This window comes from Exophiala mesophila (assembly GCF_000836275.1).
Source record: "Exophiala mesophila strain CBS 40295 unplaced genomic scaffold supercont1.3, whole genome shotgun sequence".
NCBI lineage: Eukaryota > Fungi > Ascomycota > Eurotiomycetes > Chaetothyriales > Herpotrichiellaceae > Exophiala > Exophiala mesophila.
In genome coordinates, this window is record NW_015622506.1 from 3,439,210 (window position 1) to 3,463,632 (window position 24,423).

The following is a 24,423-nucleotide window of genomic DNA, read 5'->3' on the forward strand; positions in this document are numbered from 1 at the left end:
TGCGCGCGCCAAGCCCCAACAAGGCTGGCGGGGTACGGTTGCTCGGCCAACGCGATCGTGTTTTCAACCAAGTCCAATTCGAGATGCTTCTGATGTTGTATGCTTTGCAAGAGTACCTCTTGAACGACGGTTTTTCCCTTCTTCGTCCAAAAGATTTTGGAGACCAAAACGCCATGACCTCCTGCTGACCCTTATCCATGCAAACCTCGTTTTCCTGTCTGTCCATCCATCCATCCTATCCATCCAATCCGGCATACTATCTCGGTGTACACACACAGCTACCTACCTACCTAGCCACCTACCTACGATCATCGTCAGACACCTTGCCGCCAGCCCACCAACCAACTTCGACCTCTATTGTTGTCATGCTTGTCACCTCGTCTGAGGTTGCTTGTCTAACGGCATAGATCTAGATCGATAATCCTCTTGCTTTGCATTATATACTATTGCACTGCATCAGAACACATTACGCAACACGCGCCGCGTGAGCTGGTCGACCAAGGTTGTCGAGTCTGACTACCACACCACCTGTCAACCCATCATCATCCACCATGCCTCCACCAATGGATACCAGCTACCTGACTACGCAAGTGACGACCATCATCGGCCAACTTCATTCCATCTTTGACGAGATCGGGGTCCCCAGAAATGAGCGCGATTCTCGAGAGACGGAGCTATTCGCAGCTCTGTCAGAAACCCTACATAACCAGCTGCGCCTGGTCAACTCGTACGTCACAACTACAAATCCCACAATACGCACCTACCCTCCCACCCTTCCTCAAGCTCATATTATACTGACATTCACGCTCCTCTTTTTTTCTTTCTAGTGAGAAAAATGAAATGACCGAAGAAGCGCAAAACATCATCAAAACCATCAAACAGATGGAATCGTCGCTGGACGACGAAAAAGATGCTGGCTATGATCTCGACACCAACGGTCTTCGCGTCACATACCCTCTCATCGATTGCCTACGCGACCTCAAAGAGAAATACAACGTCGTCAGCCGACTCCACCGCGAACGATTCGAACAAGTCAAGAAACTCGTTCAAGCACTCCAGTCATACTCGTCACATCTCGAATCCTCCTTCGTCAAGATCCGTCTCCCACCGACCTCATCCAACACCTGTCCTCCAAACTTTGATCTCTCGCCTTCATACGTCACTACACTAGACGAAGAATTCACGCGTGTGTACGATGAATACAACAGAAGAGTTGTCGTCGTTCAACAGACATCAGAGGAGATCGTCAGGTTATGGTCCGAATTGGGAATTCCACAGGCGCAAACCGATTCGCTTATTGTGCAACATTATCGTGATTCGCCGGAACAGTTGGGTCTGCATCAAGCGGATGTGGATCGTTTGAGGAGTCGACGCGATAAATTGTTGGACGAGAAAAAATGTCGTGAAAAGCGGTTGGCAGATATCAAGAAATCGATTGAAAATCTCTGGGACCGGCTCGGTATTGAAGAAGGTGATCGAAAGGCCTTTCTCGCCGCGAATCGTGGTTGTGGGTTGAGAACAATCAATGAATTCGAGGATGAATTGGCGAGATTGAATGAACTCAAGCGACAGAATCTACATTTGTTTGTGGAGGATGCTCGAGTCAGATTACAAGAATTGTGGGATTCGCTTTTCTTTTCGGAAGAGGAGATGCTCGACTTTACACCTGCTTTCTCCGACGTATACAGCGATGCTCTTCTTTCGGCACATGAAGCAGAAATCGAAAGATTGGCTACACTCAAAGAGCAACGCGCCCCAATTTTGGAGAAAGTGGAAAAATACCGGTCGCTGGTCGCGGATCGTGAATCGCTGGCCGCATCTGCCAATGATGCCTCGAGACTGCTGCTGAAACCTCAGAAGGGCGAGAAGCGTGATCCTGGCAAGTTGTTACGAGAGGAGAAGATGAGAAAGAGAATCGCAAAAGAACTTCCCAAAGTGTCGGCGGATCTGGCAAAGACCTTGCAAAAGTACGAAGATGAATATGGCCGACCTTTCTTGATCCATGGAGAGCGATTTCTTGATGAGCTCGAAGAAGTCGAGGTCAAAGCTCCTCCAGCCCGGTCAAAGACTCCAAACGGACTTCCACCCAGGACCAAAACTCCCGCCCCAGCACCGACGACGACGAAGACACAGGCCAGTGCAGCCAAAGCTCCCCAAGCAACACGGCCTGCAAGTGTGATGAAAGCGCCAGCCCCGAGATCCAATGCAAAGACGCCCACAGGAAGCCGACCAGGTACGCTGAGACAACAGGCAGCGCCTTCTACGACAAGAACAGCGCCAGCTTCTCAGAAATCCCCCTCTAAGATCCCCGCTCGAGTTCCTTTGAGTAATCTCAAGAACGGAAACCATTCTCCAGAAAGACGAAACGCAACCCAGCCTGCCATGCAATGCCCTCCCTCAGAACCGGTCCAAAACTATGCTTCGACGGCGAGAAGCATGGGACCCCCTCGTGCGCCACCTCCCAAAATGCGAGATTTGTTCGTTCCACCAGAGCAGCCCATGACCACAGAACAACACAATCTCAACCCCTCAACCCGACCAGCGTCAACGTTGTCTTCCGAGTCAAATGAAAGCAGTCGATATGTGAGACATACGAGCCCAGAAGATGTGTATAACGACAGCGAAAGAATGTCATACATGTCTGCGTCCCTCGTCCAACGCGACCAACAACAGAGGCAAGTACTTGGATATCAGCAACCCCCTCCCCAGCTCCATGACCAGTACTATCAGAGCCATAATCAGCGGAGCTATCCATCATCTCAGACTTCGTCACATAGTCAAAGTGTGTCACATCGTCACAATCCCTCGGCTCCAGCGTCTCTCGCAACAGCATCTCGTCAAGCATCAAACTCATCCTCCAACATGACAACGGGAACGACGGCATCCGGTTCCGAGAATTGGGAGACTTTCTCGGATGGATCCGAGGTGGAACCTGAGAGGGATATTCGCGACGTCTACCAATCTAAATCGCAGAATCATCCACACACGGCTCATGTGTCAACCACAAATGCGTTGGGGATGAACCACAATTTTAACGGTATCCGGCCGGTGACGGCGCACGGCCATGGCAACTTTGCAGGAACCATGGGGCCACCGCCAGCCAAGATGCGGATGCATGTTAACAACCCGCATTCGCAGCAGCACCATGGCCATCATCAATTCCGTGAAGTATCGGATGAAAAAGCACGGAGGATAGATGACAGTGATGCGGCTTGGAGCACGGAGCTCGAGGAGACATATTGAAGGGTGTAAGACAATTGCTCAAAGGCGTGTAATGACCTGTTGGATGGCGCTGCTGGGGGTGTGGATTTCGGACGGTGAGGACATTTGGTTGCTCGGCCGGTACAGAGCGAGCTGGAACAGAGATATCACAATCTCACTGATGACGCATTAATGACTTGTTAGATCTTGCCAACATCTCTCGGGGAGTGTGCAAGTTGTTATGTATGGGGCCTAGGCGTTGGAAAGTTTTCTTGTGTGATTCGTCTAGCTCGTTAGTAGAGCCTTTCCAGGGTGTATGATTAACCTTGTTTCTTCTTGAACCCACCCTTTCATTTTGCTGTCCTGCTCTGGCATGTTTTATGAGATAACATTGCGAATCGCCATGGTGTTGTGGCCACTGCGCTTAACGGTGCTATGGTTGCCCACTTGGCACTTCCTGGCCATGGCTTGGTCAAAGGCACTCTGCGCGAGATTCTCGATACTCGCAGGCCAGAAGAAAGCCGCACTCTCAGCTCGCAAGGACTTCCAGACCCTACCCTCTGGGTAGCAGTCCAGCAAAATGGGCATGACAGAAGGCCAATCACAAGGCGGGACCTCGGCGAGCTGCAAGGTGGTGCCAATAATGAGGTAGCACCACAGATAGCACTTATGTTCGGCGGACGGGTGAAGGTGTGACTTTTGGGCGAGTGCCACATCGGTGATTCTTTTAAGAGCGCTTTCATAGAAGCCGTCGATGAGGTCGTTGAACAAGACATGGCGGAGCAGGAAGCAATACGACACTAGGGCGTGGACAAGAAAGCGTTCCATCTCGGTGACCTGTAAGGTTTCGAGTCGGTGCAGATCCTCAATCAGGTTGCGGATCTTGGGCTGTATCGTGCTTTTTTCGTCCTTGTCGAGGTCTGCCAGGCTCGGTGAGGAGGCTAGGGTAGTGAAAATGGTCAAAAGGCGGATGATCTGCAGGGACAGGATGCCTGTGAGACCTAGGTCGGAAAATCCACGGGGCAGCTTTGCGAGCATCTCACACGCCTCTTGAGGAAACGGGTGAGACATGTAGATGGGGAGCTGGGTTTTCTCCAGAGTATCACTTGTGGTTTCGAGGGATTGAGGCTGGGCCGGTGGAGTGACGGTGGAGGCTTGGACAAATGACCACAGGGCTTCATAAGCGGCGACATTAGTCTGAAGAAGCCTCTCCCAGGGCGTGTTAGATTTGAGGTCGCCTCGAATTTTGATTATTTGTCGCATTCCGGAGAGATGAGTGCCAGCTGAACTGTGGTCCCCGAGGATGTAGTCGATGCTGGTGGTGGAGTCAAGTGTCAGTAGTGTGGCTTGGGTAATTAGGATGGACAAAGTGACTCAGGAGGGAGGGGGAGCAAACTCACGTGCCAAGGGTGGCGACGACGAGGATGGTGGTATCATTTGCGCATAGATCGGGACACTGGAGTCGCTGACGGAGTTTGTTCATGACATTGTTTCTGTGGGTGACGAACATGGCATCTTTGTGCGAAGGACTGCCCAGAGAAATCAACAAGGCGGCACGACACAGAGCGATAAGGGCTTCGAAATAGATGTCATTCTGTAGAGCAAATGGCCAGAGAAGGCTCAGGTATGGATTGGCATAGCCTTCGAATGCAAAGCCTCGTCCATGTTGAGGAGCCCAAACTTGAAAATCTAGATGGCATTAGTACGGGTTCGTCAAAGAGAAGAAAGATGATAGGGATGGCATACAGTATTGGGCTGCATGGACAACTTGGGGGTTGGACTTGATGGGTAAAGTATGGAAAGGGTCGAGGAGAGAGCCATTGGTAGGAAGTTTACGCATCTGTGTTTGGGCATCGCGCAGCTTTTTCAAGTCAAGGCGTTTATCAGAGACAGGTTTGGACCGTTGTTTGCGAGGAGGCTTGAGCAGTTGACGTGTGCGCACAGCGGCGGAGTCAAGCGCGAGAGTAGGAGGTGCGTGGCGCTCAGCCCATATCTTGGGCGTGACAATGTCCAAGGCAAGGGTGTTGCCTTGGGTCATGGTGGGATGTTACACGCAGCGGAGAGCATGGCTGCTCAAGCGCTGGAGGAGGGAAAGCCGTGATTTGCCAATGGATGGCGGCATGATGGATCAAAGAGGTAGATGCTGGGAAAGAAGGGAGATGATAATGATCATGATGTTGATGACATTGATGACATTGATGGTGGAGATGATGGTGAAACGCAGACTAGGAAAAGAACCTGAAGTCATTGGAAGGCGAGGCGAGGCGAGGCGAGGCGAGGCGAAGACGAAGACGATTCAGTCCATGTCCATTTATTCGGAAGGTGCCACTGTGCCTGAGGAATAAGGCCATATCTGGTAATCATGGTCAAGTGGCAGGCACGGCGCCTTATTGTGCCGTCCGTGCCCTCCTACTTACCTTAGTACCTTGGGTAACCTCGTGCGAATATGGGGTATGTGGATTGATGAGTGAGCATGGGTCGTTTACTAGCCTGGAGCACCCAGAACTCTGGGACTGGGAGGGATTGCTTATTATGACCGAGTCAACCCTGGGGAGTAAGTACCTACGGAGTACCTACGGAGTAGAGTAAGACAAGATCTAAGCTCAGCCTATCATGCCTATGAGACAAAAGTCCAAACTAATCAGACGACTTGTGGCTGTTACTGGCCAAAGCCTATGCCTTAGGTATCCTGTCAGACGGTTAGAGCCGCAAGGCTGAAAGTCAGAGACCCTTGGTCTATTTGTGTTTGCAAGCAGGGTTCGAAGGGGGATTCAATAGGTGCCTGGGGTAATCAATTAAACCTACATGTGAATCTACAGGCGACATGCAGCGTTTGGTTAATTAGATACCCTATCAGTGGCATGAGGTGCGAGTTAGCTGCCAGAAGCTCGAAGCCCTTATTCTGAAGCTAATTCTGAAGCGTTGGCGACATGTTAGGGGCATGTCAGGGGCATGTCAGGTAAAAGCAAGCCCGAGGCAATTGGCCGAAGGGCCTCGAGGCACATGACTAAGGGCATCCAGGCAGGTACCTAATTGAGCCTGTGACACACCGCAGGTTGGCCCCTTGGCCCCTCGATCTCAGCAATAGTCAACCACAAGGCAGCGAGCGAGGTTTGAGTCTTATTGAACCTGCGTTCTCTATGGATAAAATCAAACACTCTTAAGATCAATCATTTTGATAATTAAGAAAAATAATAACCTTGCCTCTTCCACCTCCAAACTGACACTTTTTGTCCCCGAATTCCAACTTATTACTCAACAAGTCAATCAGTCAACTTTCAAGCCCTGTCATCTCCACACTTGGCTTCCTCGCTTCGCTCGCCTGTCCAATCGTCCCTCCAAAAGCTCTCTCTTATGACAGCACCGTCGTCATTGCCTGCGTCTTGTTGGTCATGGTTCTCTTGTTTGGCCCATTCTTTCCCTCCTGTCTATTGATGCCAGACTCTACGTGGTATGTACTTGAAATCCCAACACTGCGCTCCCTCTACCAGTTCTCGCCCTCCAAACTACTCTCATCCTTTGTCGCTTTCTATCTCAGCAGCAGCCTTTTGCTATCTCTCCCTGTCAATTGTAATGGCCACTTTATACACTCGATAATGCTTCTCCCTCGCTCAATTCGACAATGGCACAGACGCAAAACCACCAGTACCATCTTCCAACTACTCGCCTTCTTCTCCCTTCTTCTCCTTGTCCAAATCTATACCCACTCCTCCCCAGTCAAAGTCAAGAGCCATACTCCTTCTACATCTCCTCCCGGTGCCAATCGTCCTCCACACCCCTTCCTCAAGCAGCAGGCTGCCTTTTGGAGGGATTTGTACCTCATCGTCCTCAATAACGATCCCAATTGTGACCATCCTCCAGATCCTGTCCTGCCACATAAGCTCGATGTACCTTATGACCCTGCCCACAATCATCCCCGTCCTGATGTCCTATGGCTTAACCCTGCCGATGTAAAACGCCTCACCGAAGCCCATTCCACTTTTGTCGCCGACCTCAAAAGAAACCCTCCTGCTCTTGTCTATGAACCTGGTACGCGAGGTCTGGTCATGACCGCTGGCTACAATCAATTGCCCGTCTTGGTCGTCTCCATTCGTATGCTACGTCGCACCTGGTCCCTGTTACCCGTCCAAGTATTCCTGGCCGATGACTCCGACTACGACGATGACATTTGCGAGAACGTACTTCCCACATTAAACGCAAAGTGCCTCGTGTTGTCAGATGTCTTTCATGCTGCCAATTCAGGCGTCGCCATCGACCGCTACCAGTTTAAGATTATGGCTATCCTCTTCTCCTCCTTTGAACAGGTCCTTCTTCTCGACTCAGACTCGTTTCCTCTTCATGATCCCGAACAACTCTTTGATCAAGAACCCTTCAACCGCACAGGAATGGTCGTCTGGCCTGACTTTTGGTTCCCCTCCGAATCTCCCTATTATTTCGATATTGCCAAAATTAGCCCTGTACCTCCCTTGACCGACCGACCCTCCGTCGAATCCGGAGAACTACTCTACTCCAAATCTAAACACGCCATGTCAATTATGCTCGCCACCTATTACAACTACTGGGGTCCATCGTACTATTACCCTTTACTTTCCCAGGGAGCACCTGGTCAAGGCGATAAAGAGACCTTTGCCTGGGCAGCCGCTGCTTTAGGCTTCCCCTTCTACGCTGTTCGTGAGCCCGTCGCCGCTCTCGGTCGCTCCGATTCAAACGGGAACTACATTGGCAGTGCCATGGCTCAACACGACCCCATCCATGACTACAGGGCATCTAGACGTACCCAACAACAACAACCTCCGACATCTGACGAAAAGAGCAAAGATGAACTCGGTGATATTGTCAAGGCTTCTGCTCGACTAAGACCCTTTTTCATTCACGCAAATGTACCCAAGTTTGATCCTTCGACCATCTTCCAGCATCAGTCCACGGGATTCGCCGGTGAAGTCATTTCTTCAGGTGGCCCTACCACTGACAGCAATGGTACCTCGGTTCGTTGCTGGATGAGCAGAGAGAAAGCAATCGCCCACTTTGGATTTGATGTCGAGTACAGGTTTTGGGAGGAGATCAAAGGGACCGCTTGCGAATACGAGCACCGATTTGGTTGTTGGAAGGACAAACAGGGCATTTGCGATCGCGTGACACAATACTGGCGCGACGTTTTTGAGCCCGTGAGCCAAGTTTCATGACCCATAAACATGGAATTGAATTTTTGACGTTCATGATATGAAATACCATCCACGACGACAATCTCATGACAGACAACCTCTAGCGATACCATGAACGCAACTCAGCAGATTCATCATAGTACTACTTGACTTCCGATAGACGATTGGGCTAGTTGCATTATACATATACTCATCTCAACTTGCAGGCAGCATCACATAGGAGTTTCTATCACAGAGGTTGAATGTTTGTATTTGATCTATTTCCAAATCCATTTCCTCCTCTATTGATAACCATCTCCAGTTCTCCACTCATGATCTGTGACTCGGAGTCCTCACTTATGTCCTATGAGGATTGCTCACCCCGGAAGATCAATCGGATCGAGGTCTCCACCCGAGAAGAGGCACATGTTCCTTGACATCGTAAGTTTTGGATGCACCCGCGGATATTCTTATCTTCCCGACAACGCAGAGAGGACGATGGCCAGGGGGAGGGATACCTGGATACCCTCGTCGCAGACCTCCGGATCCGACGGGAGTTGTCATTGTGGACCCCCGGACAGTCTAGGGTCTGGTCGTATGCTCTGCCTGGATTCACCTCGACTTCAGCATCCTGGTTAGGGTGCTGTTCTCGTCGAAGACCCAAATCGCATTTCCGAGGCAAATCGTAAAAAGTGGCGCAGTCGAACCAGCCCAGAAATATGCCGTAGAAGTTCTGCACAGAGACAAAAGCCACAGTCGTATGTGAGAATGTATTTTACATTCCAAATATCACAATTTTCCAGGACAAGGGCAACCAGGTGTCTCGAACTCGATGAAGCCGAATCCGTGAGTGGTTGGCCAACCAGCAGGGTTCTGTTGATCCGGTTTTGATGAGCAGGCGAGCCTGCTTCGTGCACCTGAGCGAGGACCGCCCGTCGATTGAGTCCTGGAAGGGCGCAATCATGGTGTATTGGTCTGGCAGAACCCAAGGATGTCCACCCGAAGTAGAATAGCCTAACTCAGAGCCAGGCGGAAGAACGTAGTGACTCGCTGATTGACTTTAGAGGACCGAGCAGGCCTGCTTCGTGAACCTGAGTGCAGTCTCGACCATGGCCTTGCCAGTATCAGAACATTGTGGCACCAGTGGCAGTGAGATTCCTGCCGAGGTACGAGGGAGAGGTTTAGCCCATCGTGACTCCATGAGATCGCTGCCGCCGAACGAGAAAGAGGGATGGGGCCCATCTGGAGTCCATGGGCGAGCCTCCAGCCAGTCAGCCAGTCACGCATACAGCAGTGATGGCTCTTGAGGATGTGTCATCCTTTGAGTGGAGCCTGTGTAGAAAGCCATGGTTAGTCTGGTTCATTGTTCATCCAAAGAATGGGGTCTGCAGTGGAGGAGGGAGACCAACCTGGTAAGTTTATATATATAAACGGATTTTCAGTGTGGTCCTTTTTGGATACATCTTCTCCGAAACTTGCCATTTTAAGCCTTCTGGAGGATTCTCAAGGACCTACACACCACCATGGGTCATTCGAAGAGTGGCTGAGCGAAACAGCGACACGCAATGTCTCTTGTATTTCATCATGATAGATCAAGAGATAGAAGTACCCCAAGGCAGGCATCTCTCCACAGATCATTTCAGGAATCTCTGGGAAACGCTTTGCTGGCCCGTACTTCGACAATTTGCTCAGGCTGAGAATCATGTTACGTATTAGGTGCAGGCCCATGTATGATGCCGGGGTTAGCGAGTCTGCCTGCATAGGGAACTTTTGCTTCATCAGTGCCTCTCGACGATGCTGACCACGGTCCAGTTCAGGGGTTTCCGGGAGATCGGGGTCCCAAAGCAAGATAGGACGTGTCGCCAAGTCCTTGATGGCCCGAGTCTCAGCGATTTCTTTGTACATCGTCATGAGCGTCTTCGCCGAGTGTCGCTCCTTGATGAGTCCCTGCTCGTACCACTCCTGGTACTTGGCGGCGGTGTATATCGCATTATGCTCCAGAAATCGGCGAGGGAACGAGGCAGCGAGTCGGTCCTTTGCCTGTGTGCGGGTTATGCCTCCGGTGCCCAGAAAACTGGAGGGCAGACACGGTATCTGGCAGTCGATTGCAGTCGAAGCAGCGTATGTGGTCGACTCCATTATCTGATCCATCAGAGCGCCTCTCATCTCCCGGACTTGGGAAGTCTTTCGCCGCTTGTTCATCACACCCTGGCCATGACTATGGACGACAGGGACTTCCCAAATGCCATTGATGTGTGGGAATGGTATACAAGCCCCCCGATGGACAAAGGCACGAGGCAAACAGGACTGTGAATCGCAGCTCAAGAGGCAGAACTCGAGGCCACACCAACCCAGAGGATGGTAGATCTGGGTAGTCCAGGAGATAGACTTCCAGGGTCTTCACTGCTGTCGGGGCGCAGGCAAGAACACGCAATGTCTCTCGTATTGAGAGGTAGATTTCGATTCCACCCCGACCAAAGGCCCAAAGGATGCCATCTGGCAGGTTTCCTCAAACGGCGCCGACCTCCATTGTCGGGTCCAGGGAATGCCTCCAGTCATTTTGTTTTTATATATATAGTGGATGGCACTTCGCCGTTGCCACCACACTGGAAGAGCGCATAATAGCCTCTCTTTGTCGAGGAGATGATTGTAAGGCGAAGGACGTGCGAAGCTCAGCCCCGGGTGTCCTGTCCAGGAGAATGAGGGTGAGTTCTGATTCTGTTTCCTTGGAGCCCTAACCGATAGGATTTGCAAATGAGGCTATCTCCTTCACTCCTCGACGTTCACCATTCGGAGTTCGTATAGCAGATCGTCTCCCTGAATGGCCATACACAAGCATCCGACCAGGATGACCTTGTAGAGCAGATCGTACCCATGCATATGCGGCCTCAGCCTCGGCACGCGCAACATGCATTTTGTGTTGGAGTTGCATGGCCTCAGCCACGCCACCAAACTCGTCGTGGTGAACACGGACGCGGGCCTCTTGCCGGAGTAATAGCGATTTAACCTACTCCTCGGTGAGGAGAGGTCGGCGTGACTCGTCGGCGGCGGACCGAGCAGAGGCCTTTAGACTATTACGTGTTAGCATAAGACGGTTAGAAAAGACGACGCGGGCAGGGCGGAAGGGGGGGCCATAATCTAGGCCTAGATTATAGCCCCCCGGGCCCCGGGCCTCTCGGGCCCTCGTCACACTACTTTAAGAAATAACCTACCTTTAGTCTAGTAAAGTCGGAAACGATGGACAATACGGCGCTGTTGCCATCGGGGTTAAATAGGCCATCAACGCCGGCAGCCTTTTCAATTTCGATCCGTCGGCTAAACTCCTCGTCGAGATCTGCGTCGGCGTCGAAGCCGCGGTCGTCTAAAAACACGGCGGTAGAGGCCTTAAGGGCCGCGGTGGCCTCGCGAGGGGCTATCCGCACGTCGGAGCTAATGGCGGCGACCTCGTCGTCGGTCAGGTAGCGGACGGGCTTGGCAGCTTATCGCCGAGAGAGGGTAACTTCTTATGGTTCGCGACGAGGAACCGGAGTACGCACATGGCGCGATTGACATTCTCGCGGGTCACGTCCCCAAATTTCATGTCGGTGGCATCGGCCGCCGGAGGGGGGAAAAAGTCGGGGTAGGTGTCGACGATGTGGAAACACGCGGCTATATAGATGGCGCGGGCAAAGGAGGCGCCTTGGATCTTGCTGGCCTTCCAGCGGGCAAACACGTCGTACTCCATCAGCCCCTTTTTGGCCTTGGGGTCGAAGGGGGGAGTTAGAAGTGCCGCGTATAGAGGGTCGCCGCGGCGTAGGCCCGCGGCCATGTCTTTGAAGGCTAATACGGTCTTGACCGGGGTCTTGTCTTCGACGCCCCGGACGCCGAAACCCTGGGCTTTGGCCGCGACAAACATGCCAATGAACCGGTCCAGCTCTTTTCAATTACAATGCGTTTACCGAACTCCTCGTCGGCGTCCGCGTCCGCGTCAAAGCCGCGGTCCGCGTTGGCCTTAAGGGTGGCGGTGGCCTCACGGGGGGTATCCGTACCTCGGAGCCGAGCGAGGCGACCTCGTCGTCTGTCAGGTATCGTCCGTACACAAGCCCCCGGCCAGGCAACGGCAAGCAGAAATGTAGGATGGAATTATTCGTTGCCCCAGCCAGCGGAAGTCGGAAATGAAGGATAGAACCCTCGGGGTCGGCCCAGGCGTAAGGAGGAACAAGATATTCGAGGCTGTCTTGAGATGGAGCACGGTTCAATGCTTTATCCATTTCTTAGAAAAGCTCGTCTGCCACATCCATCGACCACTCCAACCACTCTGATCGTATGGACACCTCAGAATTTGTCTTGATAGTCGGCATCTCTGATTCCATGGGCATGGTCACCTCATAGCACGACCCATGGCATATGGAGTATTTGCGGCGCTGTCCTGGTGGAACCGAACCAGCAATTGGGGACGCCAGAACTTTTTTTTCACGGTCGAAACTCTCTGATTTTCTGGGCACCGTCATCTCGTAGTTCAACTCTCTGGGCAAAAGCCCACGATCAGGTATGGTGCTGGGCGAGGACTGCTGTTCATAGTCCAATCTAGAATACCCAAAGTGTTAGTAAAACTCTATCAAATAGACATAGATAGAGAAGGTGAGAGGAAATACTCACTCCATACAAGCCTGGAGCGATCATCAACCGGACGGAGCCAGTCTCCTCCTGGAAGGAGCGCCAGAGGCCAGAGGCGCTTCTGATTTTTATATATATATACGCACCAGAGGAGCAGGGGTGCGTAGTTGGTAGTATTTGTAGGTGTTGGTTCTCATGAGCGTCACTTGCCGATGTTCAGGGGTGAGCGCCTTGCGACCAGATGGGGAAGTGGTGAAGGAGAGCACATGCTGTGTCTCAGCCAGTGTTCAAGTGGCAGCGCCATATGATTAAGGTGGAAATGCTGGATGAGAACACATGCTGTGTTTCTCTGGTCATTCTGGTCAGTCTTCAGGGGTAGACGCCTTGTGACAGGAGAGTACGTGTTGAATGAGATCCCATGTTGTGTCTTTCTGGTCGTTCTTGCCAATGTTCAGGGATGGGTACCTTATGTCCAGAGTGGAGATATCAAAAGGACAACATAGTACTGGATGTTCAGTTTTTGTCCAGTATTTGGGTCGAGCGCAGGTCCAGATGGAAATGTTGAAGACGAAAGGTACTTTGTCTGTCCAGATGTGTCTGTAGACCTTCTGGGAATTCTGCAAGAGAAGGTATTGATTCTGAATTGGAGTCTGATCTTCTGACAAGAATGTTGAAGAGCTATCTTGAACCCAGAAGAGGAGGCCTGTTGGTATTGTCACCTGCCATCACTTGCAGTATCCAGGGGGTGAGGGCCTTGTGGCCAGAGTGATATCATGGTGACATATGCTGTAACAATATGTTGACCAGGACTGCCTGCACATGTTCTGGAGGTAGTATGTATGAGGACATGGTTGTCATGGACAGGGACATACTTGGACAAGGATCCTGAAGAGGTATGTGCAATCCAGAAGAAGAGGAAGAAGCACAAGGGCCTGGAAGAAGTGACAGACACATGCTCAGGGTGCCAGGCCTGCTGACCAGAAGGTGTCTTCCAGAAAGGAGATGTGATTTCATGCTTCAATCCAGGTCCAGAATGTAAGGATATTAGAAATCATGCATTTTCCCATGGCCAACACATAGACTCAGGGGCCAAAGGCTTGACATAAGTAAAGGTCCAGATGGCATATATCGCAGGAAACATTGGAGGTAATATGTCCAGGAAGATGATCATAGGCATACACTTTGGGGTGGCAGCCTTCAGGGTGAGTATACCAGAGTAGACATGATGTGATTGAGGTAGCAGTCTTTGTGAAATAGACGGTGAGATTGAGGTTTGCAGGGGAGGATCTGGAACTGTCTGCCTTTGTGAAAGATTATCCTGAATGGCTTGCTCATAGCCTGCTGAGTAAGGATTCTGTGATTTGTGGGAGACTGTGAAAGCGCGGGTTGATCTGCTGCCTATACAAAGTATTCGATTGAGGCAGAAGATAAGTTTTCTGGACTCACTTTCCAGCCTTACAAGGCGCGGAAGAAGTCAAAGTGAGTTGAAGAGAGTCCAAGAGAGTGAAAAGGAATTGAAGAGATGAGATATGGACAGGAAAAGAAAGGATGAGAGAGTGGAATGAGGGAGAGAAGTTGAAATTTGGCGCGGGCAGAAGGAGATACTTATAGGAATGTGGTGCGTCATAACTTTGGTCCTGTACGTTACTCAACGACAACGATGACTCCGAAGGCTGATGACGAAGTCTGAGTAGTAGTGAGTCCGACTAGCGGGATTCAAGACAGGTGGGGACATGAGTCCGACTGGCAATGAGTCCTCCATCTCAGATAGGGACAAGCACGAATTAACGCTTTTCTTCACGATCAGTATGGCATGAGTCCGCCATTTGAGACAAGGTGGGGTGTATAGGCATGAATCCACGCTTCGCTTCACGATAGGTATGGGCATGGGGCCGAGATTCACGATCAGATAGGCCTGAGCAGTATCAGCACAGCTTCATTGGAGTGATGGGCAAGACGGGGAGGGTGGATCGTGCTGGGGATCAAAGACTCTGAAACTCTCAGGGTACTGCAAGGTCCATTAAGGTAGTGATTTTCTACGAGATAAGTCTGATCAACAGTACGAGCAGTTAGACCTCACTGGCGTGCTCAATTTGCTCGGTCTTGTGGTACAACACATATGTCCCATCATGTAGAGGGCTCGATGGTGGAAGGACAAAAGTGAGACACAAAACATCTCGAGATATCGTTCGAAATTGTCCAAGTTGGCGAATGATTCAATTACATTCTTGCCTGGTGGCTCTCTACCTGGCCATCGTCTTTGATCAATATCTCGTTATGCACGTCTTTGATATCATACATTAGAGGATCCATCATCCTCTAAACCCGATGGGAGTATTCCATTCCCACCCATTTTCCACCCCAACAGAAAGACACAACCACCAGCCCGTAAGGGTCTCGTAGCCGTGAGATTGCATATCATGCTTTGCAAACCCAGCCGAGACACACCAGCTCATGAGTAGATCAACCTCGTCTTCATCAAGAGCATATCCCAACAATCGGCTGAGTTCCTTTGCAGTGGAGCCAGGAAGCTGAGTGATACTCCCTAGCACACCTGCCACAAACATCTCCCATAACGCCGGCTGAAACGTACCGTGGATATCGATCCAAGGAGGGATGAGGCCAGAATCATCGTCAGCTTGACCGCGTGGGATGGGATGCTTACGAGTCTCAGAATAGGCATCTCCAAACTCGTAGACATCGGTTGGAACGATGTCGACACTGAAATCAAGGCGAGACTTGTCCATTTTTCTTGTCTCGTACCCAATTCGTTCCCAATCGAGTCCGTACCGAGTGCGTGGAACATCAGCCCCGGCTTTGGTTCTGACACAGCCACCGGCAAGAAGATTCAACATCGCAACCATTTCGCCGTCGTGAACAATAGCTCCTTTGTCGAGTGTGACCTTGACGTTGTTCATGAATGCTGGGTCGAGGATATTGAACTTGTGCCATGCTGCTCTTCGAAGCATAGGCGCTGTAATCATGCGTCGCTCTTCAAATCGCTCAAAAAAGTTTCGAGATATTTCATACCCACGCAACTTCGCCCCTGGGTCCGCCTGATTATGTCTCGGACATTGCTGGACGATCTTTTCTTCTTGTAGCAGTTTGAGAGCGCGGTGTAGCAGGCTATCGACATCTCTCATGGTTGAGGCTAGTTTCTTCAATTTGATCTCGGTGAGGCTGGGATCGTAGTCTTGTTCCGGTGTCAGGACGGTTGCGAGCGCCCAGGATTTGGCGAGCCTCGTGGCTGCATCAATGGCGTGAATTGAGGAATTTGATCGATGGTGAAGAACTTGATTTGCAGGGTCCTTGAGTCTGGAGGCGAACACTATAGAGCCCGCGAGACTTTCCTTCATTGGCCCAGTGTTGGCGACATTGTACGCCAGGATGCTGGAGTAACTTTTCGGCTCAGGGAAGGACATCTCCTTGGCCTCGAGCAGATCTGCCCGTGACGGAGGCAGCTCGTCTGTAGTTCTTGCCGTAAATCTATCGACGGTTCGTAGTGCCCAAGCAACAATACCCTCCCAATCTGTGGCCTTCAAGTCAGCAAAGTTGACAGATGGTACCTCATTTGCTTCAAGGGCTTCAAGGTATTTGGGTTGCATATTGGCCACAAAAGCAATCAGTTCCTTGCTGTATTTCTTCGATATTGTTTTCCAACTGCCTCGGACAGAATCCTCAGGCATATCCGGAAACAAGGCGAGTACCAATGGCCAGTCGATAAAACCCTCAATCCCTCCAGCCATAGTTCGGACGACCGCGACAGATATGGCGATTCGATGGATTTGATCCTCACTCATCGATCGGAGATACTGAGTTCCCCTGCCGATCTTGGCTGTTAGAGTCCTTGGGTAACTTGTGACAAAGTCCTGAGCACGTTTGTTCGTAGTCTTGGAACCAGCCTTCCGTCGCTTTGGCTCTGGAGTGTAACCGTCGTCTTTGCCGTCGAATTTGCGCTTCCTTCTGGTCGTGGCGTTCCATATCGTATCAGATTCCAATCCAGAATCTGCCTCGACTTGAGAACCGCGCATCGCTATCAAAGCATGACGTTCTTCATCTTTGTTTTCCAAGGCTGAAACGAATAGCGGTAGTGATTTGGTTGGCGGGAAAGGCTGTTCATCACATTGGTCGTCTCCCGAGAATTGTAACAGAGCATGATATGTAATCTTGTTGTATTCTAGCCGTCTGGGATAGAGGGCTGATGGGACCGAGTGATTGATGAATGCGTATCTCATTCGCTGAGATTGCGCGGATGCTATATCACGCTCTTCCCAACGCTCCACGCTCTCAATCTCTCGAGCAAATCGTTGCCAGTTCATGTCGTCATACTCTGGGTTTTCAATCTGACCCACAAAAGGAAATTTGCTGAATAGGTCTTCCAATGAGCTGGGGAAGTCTGCAGTATTGGTCCAGACTACCGAACGTCCAGATCCACGAGTGGCTGCTCGCCGTTTATTCTTCTTCGCCCATGACGCTATCGAGGCGACTTCGGAGAACGTCGGGAGATCTGTCCACCATTTCTGAAGCTCAACGACCGGCAGTGAAGACAATGCGGGTACACTGAGGGTCACGAAGCCAGTAGATGGTATACTGTCAAGGCGAATGTGTTCGGGACGAGCGTCGATACTTGCTGTCGACAGATTGTCGTCTAAGTCTCTGGACTCGGCGGTTCTTGACATCCGTCGCTGGCGGGAAGGCCGAGGCGACGGAGAGGGCTCACTGCTGAGAGATCGAGCTCGACTTTCTTTTCCAAGTAGTGGTGCACGCGAGGCTTCTGCTATCCATTCTGGTGCAATGTAATCCATGGGCTCAGCATTAATGATATGCTGCCTAAGGGATTGGACAATATCAGAATCGGAGTCAAGTTCAGGCAGATAGATGGCCGATCGCTTGACCATCGCACCATCTTTACCCCGAAATGAGAAGGACATTTGCTTCAACTTTCCAGACGTGCAAAGACTCTTGATTGCGTTTTTCACAATTTTTAGCTGAGGACCATCTCCACCTCCTCTTTCTTGCCAACGTGGGACAGAAGTTCGTCGTACGGTGAAACTGTCGTTAGGTGCAGCTCCGTTGGTCAATGCTATCAAATCAAGCACAATTTCCCGGCATAAGGAGCCTTGCCGTCTTCCGGTCAAACCAGTTTCTGTCTTTTGTTGTTTGCGGGATGTCTGATGTTCAAATTCGTCTTGTGATAGTGTCGAGTCGAGTGATGGCGACCGAGCCCTCTTCCTCGAAAAGGCAGGCTTTTTGGCTGTGCGTCTTCCTGTAGCTGTTCCTGGTCGTCTTTGTAAAGTAGCAGGCTCGGGCGTGGAAGGCTCAGGAGGAGCTATAACATGCTCCGGGTCGTTCCTTGTCGATGAAGAGCCTTTCACATTATCTGTGGCCTGGTCTTGCCGTTGCGGGATCGCCGAGGGCTGATTATGTGTGCCAGACAGAGGAAGGTGATCCCTGGGCACTCCTACCATTGTAGATATGGTAGATGACTGAATTGACAATACACTTTCCGTCAGAAGGGAAGATCTAGGAACCTGTTTAGAGGTCTGACCTGCCGAGGCTGCTGTCATGCCACTGATAGGGAGGCCATTTGGTGGAGGACGAGACGGAGCATTAATCTCGCCAGACGGGGGCGGAATCTCCCCTGGAATCTGCGTACTGCGTCTTCGTACGGAACCGACGTGGTCCTGAGAAACCATAAATCCCAGCTGCGCGGTTTTTGAATCATCCGCAGGAGCATTATCCAGGGCCTGCTCAGATTGTAATGGAGAAGCCGATGAGGTGTTTGCATGATTGCTCTGGGGCGAGGTGGTGCCAGTTTCTAGATCAATTCTTTCTGCTGTGGCCTGATCGATTTGTTTTGTGATGCATTTCGGAGGTCCGAAGCTTCGTTTGGCTGAAACATAGGATCGACCATTTCGCCCCAAGAAACCCGCCGACCCGGAGTAATTGCGTCGATAATGAAAGCTGTGAGCGACAGTGGAGGTGATGAATCGAAAGTCGTGTATTTTGTTGCGATCATAGAAATCAACCTCATTCAATCGGGCAGAGCCAATGATCATGATTTGAGATGCAAGTTTCGTGCTCGAGGGTCGAAGGCCTTTCGGCGAAATGCGAACCGTGAGGTCAGACCGATTGAGGATATCTTGAGTGGCGTCTACCCAGGCCACGTTGATGTCTTCGAACCTCCATGGTACTGGCAGGCCAGCATCGATCGCTCGGACCAAAAGCTCATCAAACCCTTCTGGACGTTGAGCAAACAACCTCAGAGACTCTGGATCCTTCATAGCACTCACGGCGTCTCCATTTCTGCGCTTTACATTGGCATCAATCTGGGCTTGCCCGAATATCCGTTTCCAAAATTTCTCAGTACCTCGAAGATACTTTCGAGGTCTCCCAGTTGGGCCGTCCTTGAGTACGACTGGGCTTGCTTTAATTTGCACATTGACAGCATGACCTACATGGTCATTTCGCTGCGAGCTCGTGCGCACCTCAGGATCTCCAACAACGCCTCTACTTTTCCGTGGTAGACGACTGGTTGCCTGAAACATCTGACGGACGAGATCGGAAAAAGTCACCTCTCCATGGTTCAGCTGTCGAAATTTGTACTCATGTGGCGGGAAACCAAAATCGTCTACCTTGATTTGAGAAGGGAGTTCTTTGTCGGCGTGACTTTGGCTTTGAGTACTGTTAGCCGCCTTTAGAACTTTCTTAGCACCTGGGACTTGTGAAATGTCGATCCTCTTCTCTGCCGCTAATGCTTTAAATGCGTCCCATGAAAAGTGGAGATACTGTGCAAAGCCATCAAATCTCAAATTGCAGCGGACAATGGCAAGATGTCTTAGATGAGGAGGCTGCTGTACTAGTGATCGGCATGATATGCGATTCATCAATGCCTCGACGCTGCGACGAAGTATCATACCGGTGACTTGCTCTCTTGCATTCTGTAACCAGTCAGAAGAGGGCAAAATGGTCGAGCACGTACTTACAAGGTTAGTGAGGCCGTTCTCACCGGATAGACGGACAGCATCGCACAAGATATTGGGCATAGAGCGATCTGGATTCCAGGCCAAGGCAGACGAGTGTGACAAGGTCGATGAGGTGTGGTCATTCTCCACTTCAATGCCTGGCTCTGGTTCCAAGGCCTCGTCTTCGGGACTTAAAGCCAGACCTCTGATTTGCTGATCCAGCGACAGCGTATCCGTATCGAATGATTGGAGGGCCTTGTCATCCAAATCCCGCAATTTCTGGATGCATAACTTGAGATCTCCAGTGATCGCAGTTGGACCAAAGGCCATTCTCACTCTTTTGACTAGCTTTACTTGTTCGAGGCGACGAATGATCTTCGCAAGGACTGTGGATTTGGAGGACGATGACATGTTCAAACTCTCGGCCAATTCGGACTGTGGAAGTAGATTCTGGCGCTGGAGCTCCTCAAAAACTCTGCGCACCACATCGCGAACCAACGATTCGCGTAGGGAGGCGCCCTTTGAATCGCCAGTCTTATTCAGGCTCGTTGTAGAAAAGTCAGCAAACTTGGTGAGAATTAGACGACTTGTCTTGGTTCCATGGTGATAGACGGTCTCCTTGACGATGTAGCCCTTGCGATAAAGTCCATCGGTGCGCTTTGGCACTGATCGCTTGTCTTGTCCCGAGACTCTTCCTAGAGGACCCTGAAGAATCCCGTCTGATCGTGCTGCAGCGATGTGGCACAGAAGCTCGAATTCCAGCGGAGCAACTTTAGCAGGATCTGGAGCGTGACCACATATAGCGCGGTAAGCACGTTCTTCGGCGACGGTGAATCTAGGGCCAGTGTCTGTGTGAGACGGAGATTTTCTAGGGCTTTTGTCCAGGTCGTTGTTGTTTAGTGTTGAAGCCTCGTTCAATTCGGAGGGGATATCGATGGGTCTAGACTGCTCCTGGGAAAGGGCATAAGCTGAGTCGAGATAATGTGGAAACTTTGAGATTATTTGAGCCAGAGATTCGTTATTGTATCTCTTGTTTTCTCCGATCGAGATATCAGGGTGACGGGCAAGCCATCTCCAGACACATGCCAATAGATCTCCATCAACTGTGACGGGCAAAGGTTCATTGCCGTCAAGATGCGCGGAGTGAACGTTAGGACCATTGTATAAAGTATCGACGCGCTTCCCAATCTCGTTAATGGTCAAACCTATTCCATAGCAAAGATTGGTCAGTTTCGGCGATGTTGAAGGATGAATCAGAGGGTGGATGTGTAGGAAACCAAACATCGCGTTTCACATTCTTGCCCATTACGCCACCGGAGAAATTGAATTCCTTTACTGACCTTGACGACCCCCGATCGCTATCTCCTCGAGAAGACAATCGATCAACTCGTCCACACTGTTCGACATTGTTTTGCATCCATCTCAGTTGGCGATTGGGGCAAAGTGAGAATGGGTTATCAATTTTGGACGAGGTTCGAATCAGTGACTTGGACTCGACTTTTTGCATGAATAAGTTACTGTCACGAGATCTGTGACCTGCACGTGCTGAAGGCTTGGCATGTGATTTGATTGGCTGCAACTTGACCACCATAATGAAACGAATGAAGTTCTACATAAAGGCCTTTCTCTGCGTTTGTCTAACTTCAGGCCCTGAAATGGTTGAGATAATAGAATACAGATGTGCCGTGTAAGCTCAAGGCGGAAGTTCCTGTAGGTAGCTCAGGATGCATGGCCCTGTAGCAGGAGTGGCCGCATCTGGTGTCACAGCTGAAGCAATGGCTGCCTCAAAAGGCGACATTTTTGCCTGCCACAGCAAATCAAAAAGATACCTGTGCTTTGTAAGGTGATCTGTTTTCTATGATCCATCTAAAGAGCATGCAGCTCAAGTACACAGGCGAAGCGTGATTGCTTTTTCAACTTGGACATCACTGCACAGTCTGGCTCTGTCCGCAGCAGCAGCGCGGTTGCCGCGGGGCGGCCTACCATTTTCCCCCGTTGACAGCCAGGCGCAATCCCATACTTTTTCCCAACTCCGTGATGCTGAAGACGTAAGCTAAATCCATGAGAAGCGTGATACAGAGGAGGTTCGAGCGGGGAAGTAGCCAAAAATCGCACAGGTGAACATGTCTGGTCTTCGTCGCTCACATGTCTACCACACATGGTTCGACACAATGCAACGCTGGTCAAAATTGTTCATCCCATCGTCGACATCGTAAAAGCCATCCTATGCAGGCAGACGTCGCTGGGGATACGTGTCCGATTAAGAGGCAATCGCTCGAGGAGCCGCATTGCGGCGGTTATTGCGCTGCTTGGTCGGTTTCGACACGGTGCTCCAGCCATCTTCTTCCAGAGCAGCTGCGGTGGTGCTCTCATTTCCCTGGGTAGGCTTGGGTCCTCTCCAAGATCCATTGGCTCGGCTAGGTGTGTTTCGGACTACCTCTCGCGGCTTCACTGCTTTGTCGTCTGTCGGCTGTGGCGTCTCAGTCTCGTCGTCAACATCGTCGTCGGCAACCATATCATTGGACTCGGTGCCAGCTCGGCGCAAAACATCAAATTTGGGGGTCGGCTGTGCGGTTTCTTCATCCTTGGTCTCCCCATCATCCTTTGCCGCGGTCTCCTCTTTGCTGGAGGGCTCCTTGACCTTCTCAGCTTCGGCCTTTTCTCTTGCTAAGCGCTTTTCCTCGGATTTCTCGGCTCTAGCTTTGTCATCTGCCTCCTTCTTTTGCCGTAGGGCAAGCTGTCGCTTTTCCTCGACCTCTTTCTCCTTAGTGGCGGTGTCAACTGGCCGTGCGGCGCCGAATGGGCTAAACTTCGAATCGGCTGGGGGTGATTGCACTTGTTCGACAGCCTCGGAAACGGTTCTCTTTTGCAGATTGAGCTTAGGACGCATAGCCGGAGCCGATGGAGCCGGAGAAGAGGGCTCGCTTGCCTCTGGAGTTGGGGCCTTGGCTGGAGCATCAGGGCGCATTCTAGCCCGCCATTGGTTGTCGAGCTCAGATGCCGTGGGTTGACGTTCTGGGGCGGGTTTGTCTACCACATCTCGTCGTGGTGGACGAGATCCATCCTGAGATCTGCCTTCACCCCAAGCGGGCGAATTCTTGCGGAAGCCTCCAGGGCCGTCTTTGCTCTGTTGTCGACCACCCTCACGAAGTGATAATGGTGCAGGGGCAGCGGGTGAGAGTGGTCCCTTTCTCTCCCAGTTGGAAAAATCGCGCGATTTTCCATCGCCTTGTTCGTAAGCGCCGCGTCGGTTGTTGCGCTCATTCGAGGCATCTGAAGCTGGATCTAGGTTTCGACCTGCGAATGGTGGGCGATCTGAAACGCGACGTTGGGTTTGCGGCACATCAGGCAAAGGACCTTTCCTTGACCAGTCGCTGAAATCACGGGTATCCTGGCGGTCCTTGGCTGATCAAAGATTAGTTTCGGGAACGAGAGCATGTGCATCGCTTTTGTGGCGGTCAAGACTTACGCGGCTCCGCGACGCTGACACGAACCTGTCTCCCGGCTAGGTTGCTGCCACTGAGAGCCAGGGCAGCCTTCAAACCGTCAAGTGTGGCGAATTCAACATATCCAAAGCCCTTTGGCTTGCGGTCAAGTTTGTCTTCGACGATGCGGACATTGGTGACAGAGCAATCCTTGAAAAATTCATTCACATCACCTTGGGTGGCGTCGAAGGATAGATTGGCAAGATGTGCAGTGTAAGGAGGCTGGGTAGGAAGAGGGAGTTGCTCTCGGGGAGGATAACCATCTCGTCGATCTAAGGACGTCACAATTAGGCCATGCATGACAAGGAAGGCTGATATGGAAATTTGTGCATACCAGAGAAACCCGCTCCACTGGAGGAGGGACCGAAGGTGCGACGTTCTGAGCCATAGGTAGGTCTAGAGTCAGATGCTGCAATTGGAAACCAGGTTAGAAGTGATGTAGCATGAGGTGAGGTGAGCGCGGCTGCCCGGGGAGTCCATACATGGTAAAGGCATGTCCTCCATTTCATCAGCCCAAGAGCCGTAATCTGTCAATGGTCAGCGCGCGTGGTGGGATTGCAGCTCTCCACGTCGATTCTCACTCTCATCTTGTAAGAAGGTCCCGAGGGACATTTTTTGGTTCTTTTTGGGACCTGTGAAACATCGTAAGTCGGATTGCCTGAGACGTGGGAGGGTGGGAGCCTTGTGCAGTAGAGGTGCACCGACGACGTACCCATGTTTGCAGGGGCGGCAAGAGCTGGATCGAAAAAAAATCTAGGTGGAAGGATAGAGGGGTACTGAAGTAGCCTTCTCCCACGTATGCGCCGTGATTGAGAAGGGGACCGAAATAGGTGGGCTGTTGATAGAGATGAGCGCCTTGATGGGATGCGCACTCGCACTCGCACTCGAATAAAATCCGTGAAAAGGGCTCTGGCGTCCGCAGTCTGCCAGTCTTGAGTGAGAGTGTTTCCCGAGTCTTTGACTTTTTGGGACTAGTATGCCAAGATAATAGGGCCAAGTGTAACTACTATGTCTGCTGGCAGAATCAACCCGGCA

The 24,423-nt window shown here is 51.2% G+C and overlaps 6 protein-coding genes across 8 annotated transcripts; 1 reads left to right on the forward strand and 5 right to left on the reverse strand.

Annotated features, from left to right (window-relative positions):
• The first annotated feature begins 136 nt into the window (after positions 1-136).
• PV10_04773 (uncharacterized protein) lies at positions 137-3,530 on the forward strand. The gene is made up of 2 exons (XM_016369353.1): positions 137-727; positions 828-3,530. The coding sequence occupies exons 1-2, from the start codon at positions 552-554 to the stop codon at positions 3,241-3,243; spliced, it is 2,592 nt and encodes an 863-aa protein (XP_016225141.1). The 5' UTR covers positions 137-551; the 3' UTR covers positions 3,244-3,530.
• Positions 1,937-5,450, reverse strand: PV10_04774 (uncharacterized protein). Its single transcript, XM_016369354.1, has 3 exons — positions 4,948-5,450; positions 4,602-4,890; positions 1,937-4,516 (listed from the first exon to the last, which is right to left on the reverse strand). Exons 1-3 carry the CDS (start codon positions 5,237-5,239, stop codon positions 3,580-3,582), a joined length of 1,518 nt encoding a protein of 505 aa, XP_016225142.1. The 5' UTR covers positions 5,240-5,450; the 3' UTR covers positions 1,937-3,579.
• A 4,395-nt stretch (positions 5,451-9,845) lies between these two features.
• Positions 9,846-10,679, reverse strand: PV10_04775 (uncharacterized protein; the record flags this gene model as incomplete). Its single annotated transcript, XM_016369355.1, has 1 exon — positions 9,846-10,679. The coding sequence occupies exon 1, from the start codon at positions 10,542-10,544 to the stop codon at positions 9,846-9,848; it is 699 nt and encodes a 232-aa protein (XP_016225143.1). The 5' UTR covers positions 10,545-10,679.
• A 670-nt stretch (positions 10,680-11,349) lies between these two features.
• Positions 11,350-12,237, reverse strand: PV10_04776 (uncharacterized protein; the record flags this gene model as incomplete). Its single annotated transcript, XM_016369356.1, has 3 exons — positions 11,350-11,406; positions 11,555-11,812; positions 11,875-12,237. The coding sequence occupies 3 exons, from the start codon at positions 12,235-12,237 to the stop codon at positions 11,350-11,352; spliced, it is 678 nt and encodes a 225-aa protein (XP_016225144.1).
• Positions 12,238-15,034: 2,797 nt separating this feature from the next.
• On the reverse strand, positions 15,035-21,375 carry PV10_04777. 2 transcript variants are annotated; one of them, XM_016369358.1, is made up of 3 exons: positions 21,244-21,375; positions 19,925-21,108; positions 15,035-19,879 (listed from the first exon to the last, which is right to left on the reverse strand). In XM_016369358.1, the coding sequence occupies exons 1-3, from the start codon at positions 21,308-21,310 to the stop codon at positions 15,251-15,253; spliced, it is 5,880 nt and encodes a 1,959-aa protein (XP_016225146.1). In that variant the 5' UTR covers positions 21,311-21,375; the 3' UTR covers positions 15,035-15,250. The 2 variants fall into 2 exon arrangements, with proteins under 2 accessions (XP_016225146.1, XP_016225145.1); XM_016369357.1 differs by having other exon boundaries at positions 19,925-21,375.
• A 138-nt stretch (positions 21,376-21,513) lies between these two features.
• PV10_04778 lies at positions 21,514-24,267 on the reverse strand. 2 transcript variants are annotated; one of them, XM_016369359.1, is made up of 6 exons: positions 24,101-24,267; positions 23,970-24,020; positions 23,871-23,915; positions 23,723-23,797; positions 23,373-23,660; positions 21,514-23,308 (listed from the first exon to the last, which is right to left on the reverse strand). In XM_016369359.1, exons 1-6 carry the CDS (start codon positions 24,102-24,104, stop codon positions 22,164-22,166), a joined length of 1,608 nt encoding a protein of 535 aa, XP_016225147.1. In that variant the 5' UTR covers positions 24,105-24,267; the 3' UTR covers positions 21,514-22,163. The 2 variants fall into 2 exon arrangements, with proteins under 2 accessions (XP_016225147.1, XP_016225148.1); XM_016369360.1 differs by having other exon boundaries at positions 23,871-24,020.
• Positions 24,268-24,423: the final 156 nt, after the last annotated feature.